At 38.6% G+C, this 20,100-nt stretch overlaps 1 protein-coding gene across 1 annotated transcript; it reads right to left on the bottom strand.

Moving 5' to 3' along the window:
- Window positions 1-954: 954 nt before the first annotated feature.
- On the bottom strand, window positions 955-15,524 carry tmod4 (tropomodulin 4 (muscle)). Its single transcript, XM_086312219.1, has 10 exons — window positions 15,415-15,524; window positions 9,191-9,367; window positions 8,330-8,486; window positions 7,687-7,806; window positions 3,647-3,739; window positions 3,362-3,492; window positions 2,988-3,095; window positions 2,367-2,510; window positions 1,509-1,653; window positions 955-1,384 (listed from the first exon to the last, which is right to left on the bottom strand). The coding sequence occupies exons 2-10, from the start codon at window positions 9,290-9,292 to the stop codon at window positions 1,362-1,364; spliced, it is 1,023 nt and encodes a 340-aa protein (XP_086168345.1). The 5' UTR covers window positions 9,293-9,367; window positions 15,415-15,524; the 3' UTR covers window positions 955-1,361.
- Window positions 15,525-20,100: the final 4,576 nt, after the last annotated feature.

Below are 20,100 nucleotides of genomic sequence, written 5' to 3'. Positions count from 1 at the left end.
AGTTTTGCCGCCTAAGTGGGCTTGATGCTTCAGGTCATGAAATGATGGCCGGACATTCTGATATTCTGATTCACGGTTCCATCAGTTACCGATCCTGAAGCACTAAAGTGCAAGCCCCAAACCATCACACTGCCACCACCAGGTTTGACTGTTGGTTTGCTGTTGTTTTTTTATGAAATGCTGTTAGCTTTGTGCCAGATTTACCCCACTCAAGCCTTCCAGAAAGTTCAGCTTTGTCTCATCAGTCCCCCAACATTTTCACCAAAGTCTTGGAGATCATCAAGATGTTTTTTGGGGGGAAATATGAGATGAGCCTTTGTGTTCTTTTTGGTCAGCTGTGATTTCTCTCTTTGGAACTCTCCAATGGATACCATTTTTGCCCACTCTCTTTGTTATTGTTCAATCATAAGGGAGGCTTTTGGTTCTTTAGATGTTATGCTGGGTTCCTTCGTGACCTCCAGGATGAGTTCTTGATGTCCTCTTGGAGTCATTTTGGTAGGTTGGCAATTTCTGGTACGGTTCACCATTGTTCTAAGTTTGGTCCATTTGGGGATAATGGCTCTCACCGTGGTTCGTTGGAGTCCCAAAGCCTTCCCATATAGATGTCAAGGACTTTGTTTTTCTTCTGTTCTTGAGTCTAAATCTTTTAGCCGACTTCACTTTGTCAGTCAGGTTTTATTTAAGTAATTTCTTGATTCAGGTTTACAAGATGGCAATTATTTGATGGACACAATTTTGAAAAGAAAATGCTGTCACTTTTGTAAATAGCAGTTTATCCAGTATCAGTGGCTCAAATACAGATTACTCACAACCTGTAGATAGTCTGCTTAAATGTGCCAAAGTATGATTTTTTTTTCTTGGTGCATTTAAAACAATATTTGTTGAGTATAATATTTATGTGTGCAATAAGAATTAGAAACAATAAAATTAAACTTACCAAACAATTACAAAAAATAATCGAATATATATTTTTATTTAAAGTATTTACAGATTTTTTCCCCCCTCTCCCACATATGATATAGCACCACATTGAGTTAGTGAATGAAAATAGTTAACTATTTGTTTGGGTTGATGTTGGTGACGCATAAACTAAAAGCACAAAAAAGACACTTCAGGTTGTGCTTGTGATCTCTACATGCCTTTATGAGAAATTCAGCAACCTACAAAACTCTTGCTGCAGTAAATGAAATGAATGGTTGAACATGGATGTTAGACATGGTTTCCCCCAGGCACAGTGACCAGAATTAATTTGGAAGAATTCATTCAGCTCTGCTGCACCACAGTGAGCTGGCACAAGAGTCATCCGTTTTTGCAGGCTTCGAGGGGCTAATGGTTGCTCTTCTGCTCACTCCTTGTCGTGTTCATCTTAATCTTTGCTGACGAACTATGTAAAAGAGAGAAGATGCCGATTTCATATTCTGTTGCACAATCCAATAACACTTTAAATGATTCCTTGTATTATACATGAATATTTCAAGACTATCTGACCATGGATTCAGGTTTCTTACTCATGTCATTGTTTCGTGTGATGGCCATGGCGGCTCTGGCTCGGGGACCCTGCTGGGTGAAGTGGTAGCCAAATCTCAGGATACTGGAGTTGTTCTCCAACATGGAGGCAATCTCCATCTCAACCGAGTCTCCAAGTTTTTGTCGCTATATGATACATGAAAGGATAACACAATCAAGCACTGAGTCCTTTTTTCCATTGTGAATTAAATTTGAAAGCAGTAAGAAAAGCATGTCATTGGGTATGAGTATTAACTCAGTTATTTCATACTTGGACAATAAAAATTAGGATGTCTTGTTTTGGTTGCTGTGCATAAGTCTTTTTTTATATGTTACCATGAAAATGGGAAATGCATGCATTGATGGAAATGGCAAAGTCTGCACAGTTCTAATGAGCTTGAAAATTAATAGTTGGTGTTACCACCATTTTTCTTCTTTTAGGCAGACTTATAATTTTTTTTTAAATAGTCTTCAGGAACAGTTCTCCAGGCTTCTTGAAGGACATTTAAAGCTTCTCTGCCAAGACGATCCCACACTGCTTCAGTAATGTTCAGGTCCAGCCTCTGGGGAGGTCATTCCATGTTTCATTGTGTTTTTCAATTTAATTTCTTTCTTTTTTTTTAGATTACACTGCACATCATGCTGAAATATGCCAAGTCTTCGGTTAATAGCTCTTTTGGAATCACTTTGTTGGTACAAAATTACAATTTAATGTCTGTAAAACTGTAGATGTTGGCATTGTTTTGCACACAAATGGTACGTTTGTGTGCCAGGCTTAAATTATTCTACAGGTGAGTATCAAAGTGGCTTGCAAATTATCAGCTGTAGATGCACAGCATGTCCAATAATTTGTTTCTAACCTGGTTGTCAATCTTGAGCTCCATCAGTGTGGCGTTATTAGCCATTGCTTTGATGATCGCCATCATGCCGTCTGCAGTGATGAAGTTAGACTCGATGTTAAGACTCTGTAAGCTGGTGTTCTCCTGCAGCATCTCAGCGCATGCCTAGAAACACAGACAGAAACGCACATTGAAACTATATTTTTCTTCCACATTTTAAAAGCTCTTAAGGACTTAAAAATATTTTTTATAGTCAGGTGGCAGACACATTCGGATATAAACTATAGTTTACCACAGTGCATCTGAAGAGCAGGTGACAAAGAAAAGGAGATCTTTATAGAATCTGAAGGAAAACTTCAGTCATTGCAATTAATCTCTTTTTATGTGAAACAATATTACACAGTAGAGGTACAACAGTACCTTAAGTTGATATTTTACACTACAAATAAATATCCTCTAATACCCTCAATCAAGAGTCATTCAGTAAACAAACAGATCTGTAGCTAGAACGAGATATAAACTGTAAGACATTTCTAAGATTTTTATATCAAAGAAATAAATACCATAAAAATTGATTTAAACTTTGAGGAAATTTGCTGTCATTGGCAAGCAGTTGATAATTACAGTGGGTAATTTACTCACATATGCCACAGGGTCGTTGCTTCGGGTTGCAGCGATGCTCAGAAACTCCACGTGAGAGTTTCCTTTCATCGCTTCAAAGATCTCTTTTAGTGTTGGGATGGGAATGTCCTGCAAGGAAAATACGGAGATGTTCAGTTCGCAAACAAGGAATACTTGATAAGCTTGCAGATCCGGGTTTTGCAGCCAAGGATCAGTATAGCATATGACATGAGCTGGTTCACTGAAACGATTGTGTAATATTTGTTGTCATATGGGAAATTAATCTTGTTTGGGCATTTAAGGACTCTGAGTCCAGCTTCAAGCTCCCTTTGACAAACATTTTTTTTTTATCTGTGCATAATTTTTTCATAATTGTGACGTTCCAATGAGCTGACCTTGATGTTGTTAAGGTTGACTTCAGTCAGACTGCTATCATTGTTGTGAATTCTCTCCAGGGTTTCCTCCACATTGGTGGGGTTTGGAGGTTCTTCAGGGAAGACCTTGAAAGGATCTGGTTTCACAACGCCTGAAGGAGATAAATGATCACAACTTTGGCTACAGTGTAAACGGTACACAATAAAACATACAGTACTGTCACATGTCTGTCTGCATTTCATTTTAACGTCTGTCTGTGTGAGTATAAGCAATAGCTCATAAATGTCTTTGGCTTTCAGACATACTGTTGATGCCCTCGGTGTTGGCGATGGTGCCTGTGGTGCCCAGAGCATCGTAGTACTGCTTGTTACTCATCAGCGTGTACATTCCAAGGATAGCTGTAAATACAGGAAAACAATCACCATGAATACATTCAGATAAAAATATCTATACTATTTGAATAAAATCAGAGAGTTGTGCCCCTGTTATACTTATATTTTTAGCTAGTTTTAATGGTGTGTCCTGTGTCCCTGTACTGATATACCAAAGGCAAGTTTGTTAATATTGCTTTGCTAGGAAAAAATGTTTCTGTGGCGAGGACAAAACCTAAAGTGCCACAGTTAGTTTTTCCTTTTCCTTCATCTCCTGTGTGTGTCTATGTGTGTGTGCACAGGTGTTTGATGAGATAAGGAAACTGTTGTCTGAGTTCAGTGGGGACTTCTAATCTTACACTTTCGAGGGGCCCCCAAGGAAGTAAAGATACCTTGCACAATACACAACTTTCAGGGTCAAGCTGCGGGCCTCTAGAATTCTTAGTGTTATTATAGCTGACATTGAGACAGTGTTAATTTGTGACAACACAAAGTTAAAAGAAGAAAAGACTCTGTTTAGGGGCACCTAAAGTATTTGTCAGGTCAAACTAATCCTAAAAATACATCAATAGCAAGTATTTAGAAAAGGTGAAGGAAGTACTGCTTTTCTTAAGTAACACTAACTATATCTTTGCATCATTCCTGTTGCATTAAGTTGAAGTTATAGTTCAGTGTTCACTGGCTTTTTTGTTTTCCTGTTTTTAGGTTTGTTATGGAGGTTGCCAGTGGTCACAATCAGCAATACGCTGACCCATGTCTGTCAGCTGTTTGATGTGGTAGTGCAGGACGGGCGTATCGCATTTAGATTTTCTTAAACAGCTGACACCTCAGCAAAACAAAAACAATAACACTGCAGGACAATAAAACCAAGACATTCACGTGATGCACAATAATTGTGTTCAGCGTTAGATGTTAAAAATAATTATTTATACCTTTTTTGTTTTACAGTAACTGCTAACATATGCTAAAATTGTGATGTAAAAAGATATTCTCCTGCTTTTACATGTTATACCTCTAAGCTTAACTGTATAGCAATATGAGCTGATCATAAATGCTATAAAGACCATTTCAAAATACAAAGTATACCTGTCATATTAGAGTAGTAATGTCAAAGTAGCATTTACTGCTGAAATGTAGCAAAGAGGAACCCAAACTGGAAATAATAAAATATTAAATAAGAACCTCACAATCTGCATATTAGTGCAGGAGTTAGTATTGTGTTATTTTATTGTGTTTAATATGCACTGTAATATTATAGTATCATAATATTCACGGTAGTTTTAGTAGTTTGAAGATTAGGTGACAATATACTGTGATAATTTTTTTCCCAATTTCTGCAGTTTATCATTGGATAAAATTACTGTTGTCTTCATTATTATATTCATGTGAACTAGAAAAAAAATAGAACTCACGCAAAAAAATAGAACTTACACTTATATAAAATATTTACTAATGAATACCTTCTACAGCTGTTACTCTTTACAACCAGGAGGAGGCAGACTTCAAGTTGTTTTGTGTTTTTTTTTGCTCTTGTCGAAACCTGCCAGGTCCAAAGTCTCTGACAAACCAACTGCTGTGACAGCAACACCTCCCTGCATAGCACCTTCCCACCAACCTCCTCATTCAACGTCGGAGTATTTCTAACCATGGGAAGGTCCTTGTGTGTGTGTGTGTGTGTGTGTGTGTGTGTGTGTGTGTGTGTGTGTGTGTGTGTGTGTGTGTGTGTGTGTGTGTGGCGGTTAAGGGGAGTATTTGCCATGGACACCCATGCCATCCTAAAGTGGCTAAATACACTAACAGCAACCTAAAAAAAAATTAATGCTGGAATTATTTTAAATAAACTGAGATAAATCTAAATAAATCAAGACAAGATCAATTTAAACCAATTCAAATAAACTGCTATTGTCTTATATAAATCAAAATCCTTAAGTGATTTGTTGGACATGCCAGCCAGGCTATTCACTCCCTTCAGTCTGTTTGCCAGAAAGCCCCAACAATAGACTGACAGAGGCTAACCGAGGTTTAATCCCCATCTGGACTCTATCCAAGCTTAAAACGGCGGTCTCTCTGTCAGACTCATGGTGCTGGACAAACATGTTCCCCTACTATGCCTTTCCGGATGCCTGCCTGCCTGTTTGGCACATTAGGGGAGTCTAACCGCCTGTTCAGGGTTTCACACTCAATAAAGCATGTTTTATGCTTCAGTTTGACTTTGCCTAAAATACCATCCGGCATTTAGGATTAATGGTGTGTAGAGGATTTTAGAAAATCTAAGGTTTTCCGTTTTCATTTTTTCTGCATTTGTAAAATAGCTCCCCCAAATAGGTCTTGTCCAATTACTGATGAGCAACGTAACTCACTGAGGAAGGCTGTAAGGGTTTTGATTTCTCTCTAACATTTAAGAAACCCAGAAAGGGCATTGCACAGGATACTGTTAACTTTGACAAAGCTGCAGTTGTCATACTGTCACTACATTTTCTTTAGTTTGGCTGTTTACCATTACTACTAACCTAAGATGCATTAGTACATTAAAAAATGTCAAAATCACCTCTTAAATGATTTTATTATTCAAGAACAAAGCAATCCAACAAGTGTGAACTTTTTTTTTAATTTCAAGTTTCTGGAAACATGGAAAACTGAGGCTTTATCTGCAAACACAGTATGTTTTAAACAGATACAATATCTTTGCCTCCACCATCCCCATGTCCACTCCACCCTTCCTTCGGTGGCCTGGAGCCAGACCTATTTATTTTTGTGTTGCTGAGCGTGGGGAATTGGACCCCGTCACATGTTTGGCCATGTCATTAACCGAGCTGTCTCACTGTTGAGGGAAACAATATAAAGCTAGCAGTAGAAAGAGAATGGATCTGTATAATAGAACTATGTGGGTCAAAGCCGCTGTGATGAAAACACTGAGGTCACAGTATGCTGTGCATGTCATTGTTGGTTAATAAGCACCGACTAATGGGAAATTGCATGAGGACAAACAGATGACATCACACATAAAAAAGATGTAATTACAGACATTTTTACATGTCATAGGTGAGTCGGGGTCTTGGTGTTATGAATGCCGGCTCATTAGTACGGCTTACTGGGACAGAACCGTTGCTAATATTCGCATTTAACACTTTATTTTACCCATTTCATCCCTCACAAAAGTACAAGAGGGCAATGGCTCTGGTTTCAAAAAGATGTTTGGTTATGTAGAAGTCTATGAGAAAATGACCCTCCAGCTCCTTTGCCTGTGATCTCAGTAAACATTTCCCTAACAAGTTTACGGTCTCGGTCTCTAGTTCCAAATCTTATCAAATAAAAACAATGTTCATTTTATAAATTAATGGTCCTCATTACAGTTGGAATGAATGATAAAGCAACGTATGCTTTACTTCACAAGTTGCTGAGCATGCACTGTTCCTTGATTTCTCAGTCAGATCTGTTCACTGGAAACGATGAGCAGATCTGACTGAGAAATCTGTCTCCTATTGTATGTATGTGATTCATGAAGGCAACACTGGTTCCCCTCATTACAGTATTAGGGAGAGAACAAACTAAAGGACTATTCCTTAAATATGAGATTGCTGTTATGTTTTGTCTTTTGTGCATCCTGGGATAAACTGCCACCCTGTCCAGTATGCACCCAACCTCTCCAACTTCCCTGCAAGCCTCCACTGGATAAGGGGATGGATGGATGGATACATAGTTTTTTTTTTCTAAGAACTTGTGGTCAGAGTAGTAGTTGCAGTTCCCTTTTACCTGTGATTACCTGTAGGATCGTTAGATGTTTAGCTCCTGAAATACAGACTAAATATAGATTTTGGAATTATCTGCAGCCTGATAAAGCCTGTCATAAAAGCGCCCTGTTTACTAAGTTGCACTTGTAAAAAACCAATGTGTATATAGTATATATACTACATAAGTATAGTGCTGCCAAACAATTAGTAGTAATAGTAAACAGTAGCAATAGTAAATCTTACCTGCAATATCGCACATCTCTGCATCAGTGGCATTTTTCAAGGCCTCCTCTAGCTCTGGTTCCAGGATCACCTGCTCATGCAGGGGGATCTCTGGTGCTTTCTTGGCCACAAAAGGCTTTCCTAGATACAGAAAGAAAAAGATGATAAATAAGAAGACAAAGGCAGGCAAAAGGGTAGCAAAGGCCAAAAAAGGTAGTTAAAAAAAACTACAAAATATCTGATGTTTGTTTATATATATATTTCTTAATGAAGTTATCTATCTAATAATTTCACTTCTCATGAAAGCTTTATTTGTATGATTTTTCCCAAAACATATCACAAATGGAGCTTTAATAAACTCAGGTTTCACTTAATCCTACACGGTGCTTTCTCAGCTCTTTTTTGTGCTCATTTATCTTCACAATTTCAGTGGTGAATCCCAAGAACATCTGCTTTTCGCATCACTAGTTTCCATTTATTGCAAATTCCATTGTTGATATTAGTGACTAACTATTCCCAATTGAAAGGGGAGATATTGAAAGTGCTTAGATAGATTTTTACTGTATGTTCAAACTTTAGCCTGAAAACAAAATTAAATGACTTGCTGCATATTATGTAACAGGACACCTACATAAATCCTCAGACAAAGAATCTGCTTTCCCACCTTTCTTTTCACCGGTGAAGGGCACCAGGTCCTCCCTGTCCTCGTGCTCTATGGCCTGCTTCTCCAGGTGCTTCATCAGGGCGTCACGGTCAAATGGCCCCGTCGGGGTCTTCTTTGTCTGATCTCGTTGCCGAAAGCCAGCCGGCAGCATGGCATTCTGGGAGAACATCGGATCATATTATGTTGATGGGAAAATAAGACTAAATTAGTAGAAAGTTTTAGGTATATCAAATGATCTGAACAGAGAAGCAGCAGAATTTATTACCCAAAAGATAGCTGAGAAGGTTCCTTGTTGTCTTCCTTCCTTGTTATCTTACTTTCCTTCTAAGAATTATATAAAACGTCTAGACTCACTCTTCTTGCAGGTAATGTTCTACCCTGCACTGAAAGTGCATCAAATGAACATTTTCTGCAAATGGATGCTATTTTTTTTTTTTTTACATCTAATGTGAAAAGTGAGAGACCCATTAAAAAAATTTTCTTTTATGAAAGAAGTCACTAAAATGAAATGTAATTTGTAACCCATGCACTTTCTGCATTGTAGAACCATGTTATTTTATCTTTATAATTGGGTAATGTTTGATATGGCAACACTACAGTTTACTGACTGAGAGGTATGCTTTAAAACTTCATCATTTGCTTTTACTCTCCTACTAGTAAAAAATTTACAAGTAACAAAGGGTACAAAAAATGTAGTTCTTGCTTTAGATGTCACATACTTCCCACATGTCTGATGGTTAACAAGCTACTCCTGATGTCGGGTAGATTTTCGGCACAAAGGTAAGACTTGTGAATGTCAGGAACCAGCTATTAAAGCCCCATGACACTGGAAAAGCAGGTTTTAGGTCAAATCATCCATACCTCAGGGTCCATCTCCTGCAGCTCATACTCCAGCTGATCCAGCTCCGCGGCACTAAGGCCTTTGAGGATGGCATCCTCATCAATGTCCCTGGGGTCTGACATGGTTCCTGAGGCTGTGACTCACATATACACACACACACTCATACACACTGCTGCGCACCCCTGGGTAAGAGGGCACTGCCAGTAAAAAAGGGGGGAAAAGAAGAGAGGACAATCAATCTTTATACTCTTTTATCTAAAATCTTTTTTCTGTCATACCTTGGCTTCTTTTACTGTGTCCTATTTCCAACCCTCTTTTACTTATCTTGTGCTGTCACTTATTATGTTAGAAACTCTTACAATAATATCAGTTTCATTGTAAAAAGCTTAGCTTTGACTGTTAATCATGCAAGACAAAGGAGTGACTGAGTACTGTTTTAGCATTACTATAGCCTACATTAAACATGTTGCAGTGTAAACACAGGCTTTTGAAATCCTCAGCCAGATGCTAACAGAGGATGTTACAGCTCATGGTCAGAAAGCTTAATCCGCAGATCTACTGACTATATAAGTGAATGGTAAACCACCCAGCTCTTATTTTATCTGGGATCCTCTTGGAAACCTGTCAAGGACCACAAGGGGTCCCCTTCTTTGTATTTTGTCAACCACTGTCCTTGGCAAGTAGCATCATGATCTCCTATCAGCTGCCCTATCCAGAGTGCTTCAATAATGCTATTATGATAATAATAGATGCGCTTCCAATAATACATCTGCAATACTCAGGAAAGCAGTGTCTGTGGAAATATGCTACAGCAGCCCCCAGATCACATTCTTGCATAGTCTTTATTTTCACCTTAAAGCAAACTGCAGCAGAAGAGCCCACTGATGCTTTGCAGTTTTAACAGAAGAGAGTCAGTGACACGAAGAAGTGTAAGCAACGAAAGACTGAGAGCGAGAATGAGGTCTTTGTAACTTTAAACCCTCAGCTTACCACACAGTGACTAAGAATAGTCAAATGGAGAGAAGAGAGGAGTGGAAAGTGCAATCCCTTATTTATCATTGACAGACACTCGCTGATACAGTTGTGGACCCACCCGAAACATATCTGCACCCAGGGATGAAAACTCAGTGACACAGTTATGCTTTTGACACATTAAAACGTTGCAGTTAATTCACACCAGCCTCAAATAACAAAGAGTGTGGTCTACATACAACACCACAGGGCTCCCCAAACATGAAAATACCACAGTGACAGAACATGTATACATCTGGGTCAAAGTATGAGTAATGCAGCTATCAGGTTAAAGGGCCAGTGTTTTCATTTTTACTCCAAATTTTTTCCCAACTTGGTCACAGAGCGAAAACCATTGCAGATCAGGTCATACAATATTGTATCTTGCAGGCCGTCTGCTAGCGTGATGTCAGAAACCACTCACATCTATAACTCCGAGTGTTTTATAGCAGGCAGTTCTTTTGCATGACAACATAATCACGTGCTCAAGGATGGATTAGGACAGCATAATTCAGAGTAACTTTCCACTATCCAAAGTGATCTGAAAAGTGTACTTTTCCAGCACTCAAATAACTCTATTGTGGTTGCGGGGTTTTGTGTTTCAGGGAGCCCTTGCTCTTTATTTTCATTTATACTGAAACAAAGTTTGTCGAAACACATTCAAGATGGTCCAAATTAGTGACTGCATATGTGCAGCAGATGTCAAGTTTCTCATTTCCATTTTTAAATGAATTGAAAATAAAAGCTGTGTATCAAGATATAAATTATTTATAACAATGGTTTACAACATACAAATGAGCCACATCCCCTTTTAGGATTTTCACTTGTTTTCTTGATCATTGTTTTTTCAAAACAAAAGCACAAACACATGAAAAAGCTGAAACATTTAACACACAAAATTTCTGATATGAAAAGTTGAATAAGGACATCGGCCTGAGGTGGAAAGGCACACCTTGTGTTTGTTTGTAAGGCCCTGTGAGTTTGTTGTGTCACCAGAGTTTCTCTAGAAAATCAGTAAAAAATAATGTCGTGATACAACACAACCAAATGAGTTGGTTTCCCTGACGACGCCATGGGAACTTGGTTACCATGGAAATAGAACTGAACTGCACTGTTCTGCATTATTCCAGAAGCTCTAAATAACTTTGCGATTAATGGGCATTCTATTCTATTCTATTCTATTCTATTCTAATCTGTTCTATTCCATTCTATTCTATTCTGTTCTGTTCTGTTCTGTTCTGTTCTGTTCTGTTCTATTCTATTCTACTCTATTCTATTCTATTCTGTTCTGTTCTATTCTATTCTATTCTATTCTTCATAAAACGTCTGAGACTGAAAGCTTGTTTGTGTTCTTAGTCACCGATCAGGTTACATTTTATTAGAAAGGGCAGACAGACACACACAAACACACAAATACGCATACACATACAGGACAAAACAATGACATACATCAATTTCACAGACCTAACCTAACCAAAAGCCATGTTTCTACCCATAAAATTTCAAATCTTTATTGTGGGGATTTCTTTTCATGCCCACAGTAAAGTCTAGTCCCCACACATAATGTGACTGTGTAATACTGAGTACTGTGTATACACATATGTGTGAAAACTCTGAATTCAGAGTTTTTTAAACAAAATATAGGCCATTAAATTATATTGTACCCCACAAAATAACATGTACTAAAGTATATCTTTATTTTCATCAACACTGCGTGCCTCTAATGTGTAAAGCCAGGGACGCAAACACTGGATCGCATAAACCAGTGTTGAGGAAGATAGAGGAGATTTAAAAGATGCAGCTTACAGGTCAAGGTGAGGCATCAATCTACTTAGACTCACTTTTTACCACGGATGAAAGGTTTTACCAGTCTCTTGACAGTAAAGCTCCCCCAGCTCTTTAAAGTAGACTCATAGCTATAAAAAAAAAACCCCACTAAATATCAGTCAGCTACAGAGTCATTCATCTTTTGCTGGACCATCATGTCACAGATGCAGACAAAAATGCTTTAATGTGACTTCAGATCAATAAAAGTCATTACAGTGAACTCCTTTTTTAAAATGCCTTTTTTTTTCACAGAACACTATCTGGTAATCTGTCAAATCAAATCAATAAATTGGTAAATTTAAAGATGCATTGTGGGGCTTTTTTCTATGATCAAAAGAAAACTAATGATGTAATCTGCAATGCCTGATAAATGTCATTTTTTACCTATTCATATATATTTATGTTAGTCTGACTCATGCATTTGAAGCAGACAGTGTAATAAATCCAAAACATTGTGACATGAAAAAAAATGAGGCTAACTAGATCATTCATTTTTCCCTTTTTTTAAAGTGGTTTCTGGCCAAACTCAGCTCATGTGATTTGCCTGCTGTCAAGCCTTTGAGCCTTACTTATTGATGAGCTAAATACATGGCTGTTCTGACCAGCTGAGAGTGAGGGCTCAGACAACTGGATACCAACAGCCTGCCAGCGCCGAAGAACATATTTTCTTAACTTATAGAGGCTTGAAGGGTCATATAATCACAAAGGGAAGATAGATTAGGGGGAAAATGACAAATCAGAAAGCTAACCTTCAAAGTATCAAAAGGCAAAACTACCACTGAGACATGAAAACTACAAAACAGAGTCAAAACTTTACAATTTTGAGGGAATTGCTTGCTGTCAGCTTTGGTAGACTATAGAAAATAGCACTCTGGTAAACTAACAGTCTGATCAAATGATGTGTTTTGACACATTCCAGGAAGCCCCTGTCCACATTGGAAACAGATGGTGTATTTGTGCATGTGCATCTGTCTCCAGCAGTCCCAGCAGGGTTTCTGCATGATAGAAAGCAAAGTGGGTGTGGAGCAGTGCAACGACCGTCACCTGCCACTGCCAGCTGGCTCTGGACCGTTCTTTTTCCAGTTAAAATCTCAACCACGTCCTGCACCTGCAGCTGCTCTAGTTATAGGAGTCGTGATCTCAGCTAAGCCTGGCTATAAATGTACAGCTACATGTTATTGATGTTTCATTGAAATACAGTTTTGTTTTTAACCTTTAGTGAGATCACAAAAGTCCAATGGGTCATATTTTTTCTGTTTTGATCTGAAAAAGTTTTTTTTTTTCAAATTCAGATAAATTTGATTCTTTGTTTCAGATAAGACTGTGTCATTTTACGTAAACCTTAAACCGTCTCTTGAGATAAGTACTGCTTTTGTAAGCAGCATTCAATCCAGGTCCCTTTTAACCCATTGCTTTGACTCATTTGTATAAACAGTTTTGCATCAAGTAATTCTACCTCCTAAAAATTAAAACTAGAAACTAAATGTTATTTTAGCTGTAAATCAAAGACTGTCGCTATTGACGTATCCCCCACTCTCCTTTGATTAGATCACACCTATGCAGGCCAACTTCATATAACTTGCTCAAAGGGAGCAAAAGTCCAGTCAGTCAGAATAACTGAGCTCACAGGGCAAATTTCAGCTAAGACTGATAAGCACACGGAGTTTTCCTCAACAGGAACAGACGCCTGGTCTCCACTCCCCTTGATGACTGCACCTATTAAACCAGTGTTAAGCCAGTGTTACAGTTTCTGCATCTACAACTATGCCCGCTTGGGTCCAAGTGACATAAATTTGTTTTGATCACACAAACTTGTTTTAGCAGACACTACACTACACTGTGCACTGCTCAGGCACAATGTAGTGTCTCCAGGCATATGCCAAGAAGGCCTGAAAAAAGTGGAATAAGAACAACTGCTCATCCATGGTGTCTGCAGCTGTCAGTGTGTGTGTCTGCAACAGTTAAAATCCTGCCCTTACAAACCTTCCATCTCAAGCCATCTATTGAGTTTCTACAAGCATTTTCACAACTATGTTGTCTACAGCAGCTCCAGTATTGAGAGATTTCAATGCTTGAACTTCTGTGAAGTTATTTGAAGAAAAAAATGGGTGCAGCTTCATTTTGGAGCAACGATTGTTAGAGGTCTGAAGGATAGAAGCACTTATTGTGAATGCATTAAAACCATGACTCACTATAAGGTAACTTTTATCATCGTATAACTTTTATCATATTTAATTTAAATGCAAGGAGTTCTAATGAATACATGTCAAAGTACTGCATTTAAGCAGGCAGCAGGGATGAGTTACAGTGCATTTTACAAGTAAAAGACCATTACAAGCGTCTAGATTTCATAGTGACAAAGGTTACGCACTCATAAATGCTCCAAGATGATTTACACTCTGCTTCTGTGTCAGTGCATTATCTTTCCTGGAACATAAATAAACTTTAAAGGGATTCCAAATACTGTACTGCACTGTTTCCCTTGCTCTTTTGGTAGATCCAATTTTCTGTAACGTTAGCAGAAAAAGTTTTTTTTTCTTTTTGCTCGTGAGCAGGCTAAGGCCTCGTTCTGCCACCGAGAGCTCAGAAGATTTGTCACCAACAGCGAGCCATCTTCTCCACGTCTTACCGACCAAGTGTAACATTCCAAATCACCCTTCAGCTTAATTTTAGCTTCACAAGTCAGCTACTTACAGCTGTGTGAATCCTCCCCAGCTTGGGTTGCTCCGTGAGACCAAGTCAGAGCACCATTTTGAGCACCCTAAGAACCACTTTGCTGGGGGGTTCCATTGAAGAAATTCATTTTTAAGACATACTGTGGCTTTCACTAACATTGTACCTGAGCCAAAAAACCCAAAAGGTCCCATCTACATAAAATGAAAGGTCCCTGCTTTTAATATAATTACACCATTCAATCCCAAAAAGACAATCTGACCTGGTGATAATAGTAAAACATCAGGCACTAATGGATGTTAAATGGAGAGGACGAGCAGGCCACGTGTAAACTTTAGCCTTTTCTGGTTTCCAAACTTTGCAGACTCCTGAGACAACATCTCCAAATCCCCGGTGACAAATTACTTACACAGTGATGGGCAGCCTACAAATACCATACTGATAGATTCATTTAAGTGAATGTCTTTTAGATGCTATATCTGGGAGAAAACCCCCCAAAAAACTCATTTCTGATTTATAGTTAAATCAACCACAAAAGCACAGAACTTTACAGAAACACCATATTTTTGGACAATACCATTTGTCTAGCACCTTTCTCCTATTTTACAAACACCTCATAGTGACACAACAGAGTGTGGATGAAGGAAAGCCCCACAAAGAGGCAAAGAGATGCCATTAAAACATGCCAGTAAAAACTCACTGAAACAGACACAGAGAGCAGCCTCACACCTACCTTCACAGAAGTGCAGTGCTGAAGCCCCTGGGCAAGGCAGAGCCTGCTGTCAGAGAAACTTGTTTCTCTTTTTTCCCTCCTCTCACTCTCTCGACCCCCTATTTCTCTCCCCACCCCACCCCTCTCTCCTGTGTGTCAAGCTTCAGGGCTGCTATGCTGAGACCGGCATACTGACAGCACTTTGAGAAGTCAGCATTTTATTATTTTGGCTGTGTGACGGAGATGGTAGAGAGTCGTGTAGAAAGGGGGGCGAGAGAGAGAAAGAGAGAGACTGAAGTGGGGAATCAACCACATTCATCCTTCAATTAAAACTTAGCGGCGGGCAGAAGGAGGGTGGCTGACATCTAGTGGTCAGAGCTGAGATGTACATCAAAACGGTAAAACTTCAAACCTTTTTTATTTCAGTAGGTGTTTTGGTTTTGTTTGATTATATTTTATTGTTTTTTACTTCATTTGGCAATTCATGTTCTTGAAGTTAAGTTTGCTTTTAATGAAATGTGGTATATAAATAAAACTGCCATTTCAATCAGAAATGAGATGACACACTCACATTAACAGCACCTTTATCACACTTTTGTCTGTTTTATCATTGCTTCATTGTAAATTTTTTGCTTTGATAAAGTGAAGAATTGTACTTCAGAAAGCATCATGTTGGCATCATTTGAGATCATTTTTTGTTTCAGCAATAGATGCTTCTCACATTTGTGCCATGAATTGGTTTTAGATGGTGTTGCTAACAAGTGGTAATGACGCTGAATGTGTTAGTGTTTTAGTGCAAACATTATATACATCATTTTATTTCTATTCATTTATTGCAATGACTTCAAATTGAACAAATAATAAAAGATTTGTACATAAGAAATGTTTTTAAAATAGTCAAAGTGTCACAAAATACACTTTTACACTACAATCAGATAGACCTTGAAAGTAGCAGGACCCTCTTTTGTCTACGGAAGTGCTTTAATTCTTCATAGCACAGATTCAACAGGTTGCTGTCTAAATCTATGACCTTGGTTCATATATACATATTGACATAATATAAAACATTTTTTCATGTTTTATTTTAATGTTTCACCAAATTCTGAATGTCACAGCAGAAATGTTCAGTTTTGTGTTCTTTATTAACAGGAGTGGTATCCTGTATTATTACTATTTATTATTATAATATATTGCTGCTGCAGTCCATTTGTTTTAAGGTACAGTTTGTGTGTTCAGATTTGCTCCTTACCTTAACTGTAACCAGTGGTTGTCTGAGTCACTGTTGAGCACTGTCCTGTTGACTTGAAGCAGTGTGGTCGTTCTCAGGTTGTCTTGACCATATCTACATGCATTGAGCTGTTTCCGTATGACTGTTTAGATTAACTGCATTTCCCAATAACTGTGTAACAGTGACCTTTGACTGCAGAATGGATTAAAGTGTTTTTTACTTTAGAATCAGTAGATGTGACGTATATATCTTTCGACCATTTAAGGGTTTTATCTTACACAGTTTTTGTTGTTGTTGTTGCTGTTGTTGTTGTTTTTATGTACAGCTAATATGTTCCATAAAAGCACAATGACTATGACGAGACTGTTGTTTGGTTACTTTTTAATCCAGTTTATGTTTTTTTTTCATTGTCTTGTCAATATGAAAAATGAATAATTATTGAAATAAAATGAAAATAATAATAATTCTTGGGACTGTCAAAAGAGTTTTTACTCCAGTGGCCCACAAATGTAATGCAACTTAAGAGAACAGCAGCCAATGTTCAGATTAAAGGGCTCCAGAAGGGCCTGCCTGGCGACACTGTCCCAGGCAGAGTAAATTGGACCCTTGATTTTTTACTAATAGGAGCTGCCAAATTTGCTCTTGGTCTGGCCTCTCACCCAGGATCAATTAGACTTGAGAGACCCTACCAGGGGTGAATTGCCCCCAACAACATACATTATATTGCCAAAAGTATTCACTGATCTAGCACCTTGGCATGCAAAATGCTTCCACAAACATTTGTGAAAGATTGAGTCACTCTCAGGAGCTCAGTGAATTCCAGTGTGGTACCATGATAGGATGCTTCCTGTCTAACAAATATAATCATAAAATGTCCTCACTACTAAATATTCCACAGTGAGCTGGTTTGTAACAAAGTATTATAACAAAATGGAAGTGATAAGGGAACAACGGAAAGTTCGCCATGAAATGGTATTACCATGTAAAATTACAGAGTGGGATCAGCAGATGCTCAAGTGAACTTTCTGAAGCATCTGTCACTACAGACCTCCAACTTCATGTGACCTTCAGATTAGCTCAAGAATAGAGTGTAGAAAGCTTCATGAAAAAAGGTTTCCATGGCTCAAAAGCTGCATCCTAGTCTTGTATCACCAATCAAAATGCAAAGTGTCAGATGCAGTGGTGTAAAACACGATGTCACTGGACTCTAAAGCAGTGGAGACACGTTCTCTAGAGTGATGAATCAGACTTTTCCATCTGGCAATCTGATAGACAAGTCTGGGTTTGTCGGTTGCAGGAGAGCGGTACTTGTCTGACTGCATTGTGCCAAGTGAAACATTTCGTGGAAGGGAGATTATAGTATGGAGTTGTTTGTCAGGAGTTAGACTGGGCCCCTTAGTGTCAGTGGAAGGAACCCCTAATGCCATTTCATACAAAGGCATTTTGAATAATTTCATGCTCCCAGCTTTGTGCGAACAGCTTGGGGATGGCTCCTTCCTCTTCCAACATGACTGCGCACCAGTGCACAAAGCAAGGTCCATAAAGACGTGGCTGAGGGAGTCTGGTGTGGAAGAACTTGACTGGTCAGCACAGAGTCCTGACCTCAACCTAGTAGAAAAGCTATGAGATGAATTAGAGCGGAGACTGCGAACCAGGCCTTTTCACCCAACATCAGTGTCTGACCTCACAAATGCACTTCTGGAAGAATGGTAAAAGAAAAAAAAAATCCCATAAACACACTTTGGCAATATAGCGTAGCTCCTCAGATCACTGGAACACACAAATCCCTGAAACACAACAAGGCTTGGAACTTTATAAAAGAATAGAATGGAGTAAACAATGGATTCAATTCCAGTTTCATTTCAATAGTATTAATATAGCACCAAATCAAAAGTTGCCTCAAGGTGCTTTATATTGTAAGGTAAAGACCCTCCAATAATACACAGAACACAGATAAAACACTGGCAATCATATAAACTCCGCTGAGCAACTGCTTTGGTCACAGTTGGAAAGAAAAACCTCCAGTAGAACCAGGCTCAGGGCAGCCATCTGACGAAACCTGTTGGGGTGAAGGGAGGAAGACAGGCTAAAGAGCCAGAGATTAATAATAATAATAAACAAATGTGTGGGAAAAAAGTGACATCATGGGAATCCCCAAAGCAGGGGGTGATACGGTAACAGTACTATGACGTAATTAAGATAACTAAGACCCGATTGCTGCACATCATAACATCATTATTTACAATAATGCTTTGGATTTGTCATTTATGTAAAAACAACATGATAAAAACTCTCCCCTGGAGGGGAAATCACCAAAACCACTGTGATCTCCCCGTTTTCCCTGAAAAAACAAAACAAAAAAACCCTTTGGGAATTCCATTAAAAGAAGCTCGTGGTTTCACTCCTTTACTATTTTTTTCTTAGTATTTTTGCTTTAATTTAGAGTCCATCATCTTACATCTGCAAGCTACAGATGTAAATTGTGCTCTTCACTGTAGATACATTTCACACCCCTTCTCTTTCACCACTAGATGGCATTGCAAATACAGCCCAGCACCTTTCGAGGGCTTGTGAAAAAGTCTTTAACACTTTTTTGTGTTTCTCTCTGTGATGCCTGCCAGGACTCGGCTTTTGGTGTTTAGGCAATAGCCTGTAATATGTGTCGATATATGAGAACAAACACTGTTTTAAAAAATGTCACGCAAAGAGCAGTTGTGAAGATACATGACTTTGTTATAAAGTTCTGCATTATGGTCAAGTACTTTGCAAAGTCATGATGGTAACTTTTTTCTGCACATCCATGCAGAGTCATCCCTATGACCAATCCTTAGTCGTTATAAAAGGAGTAACTCCAAGTTCTCTGTATTCCAAAGATGTCAGAAATTCCAACTGACTGCATTGCGCTCGCTTTAAAGATACCAATCATAGCAACAACAAGCACAGCATTAACTCAGCATCATCTATGACTGCAAACAAAAAAACACCTGAGTTCTCAAACTGTTTGTGTTCTGTTTTTTACCTTCAGTGTGCAGGTGTCTGTTTGATCTCGTGGTGTGATCTATTGCACCTGCAGCCTGTGTAAGCAAATAAAATGTGCTTGTGTCAAAAGGGTAAATTCACTCAAAACACAAAACTAGATGGGCTCCAGGTTACACTCAAAATATTATCCCTGGTTATTATTCTGACATGCCCTTTCAGGTTGTCTTGGTGTATAGCACAGGTTTGGACTTAACTGCATCAACACCAAACCAACACCAGTGGATGTGTTGCACTGGTCTGCTGTCCCAAACCTGATACTGGGCTTTTCTTTTTCATCTCATCCTTTTTATAGGGACTACATTCTGCAAAGAAATAGTCCCTTTGACCTGCCAACAATCATGAATAGGGATTATCCACACTAACCACAACAAGGAATAACAAGAAGACATATTTTTGTGTTCCCCTGTTCCCCTTGTTAGTATACAGTGTGTGTGTGTGTG

The sequence above is a fragment of the Aulonocara sp. 'chitande type north' Nkhata Bay genome, linkage group LG11 (assembly GCF_057382095.1).
Source record: "Aulonocara sp. 'chitande type north' Nkhata Bay isolate Kocher_YH1m ecotype deep benthic linkage group LG11, A_spYH_male_GT1.1, whole genome shotgun sequence".
NCBI classification, from domain to species: Eukaryota; Metazoa; Chordata; class Actinopteri; order Cichliformes; family Cichlidae; genus Aulonocara; species Aulonocara sp. 'chitande type north' Nkhata Bay.
Note: the sequence above shows the minus strand (reverse complement) of the source record. Positions and strands in the feature narration are given on the sequence as shown.

What these genes read in the sequence shown, in the direction of transcription:
- tmod4 (XM_086312219.1), bottom strand. Translation starts at nt 9,292, where the DNA reads ATGTCAGACCCCAGGGACATTGATGAGGATGCCATCCTCAAAGGCCTT. An exon ending in TGCAGGAGATGGACCCTGAG is followed by an intron (nt 8,487 to 9,190) that starts GTATGGATGATT and finishes ATGTTCTCCCAG; the next exon opens with AATGCCATGCTGCCGGCTGG. An exon ending in GCAACGACCCTGTGGCATAT is followed by an intron (nt 2,511 to 2,987) that starts GTGAGTAAATTA and finishes CTGTGTTTCTAG; the next exon opens with GCATGCGCTGAGATGCTGCA.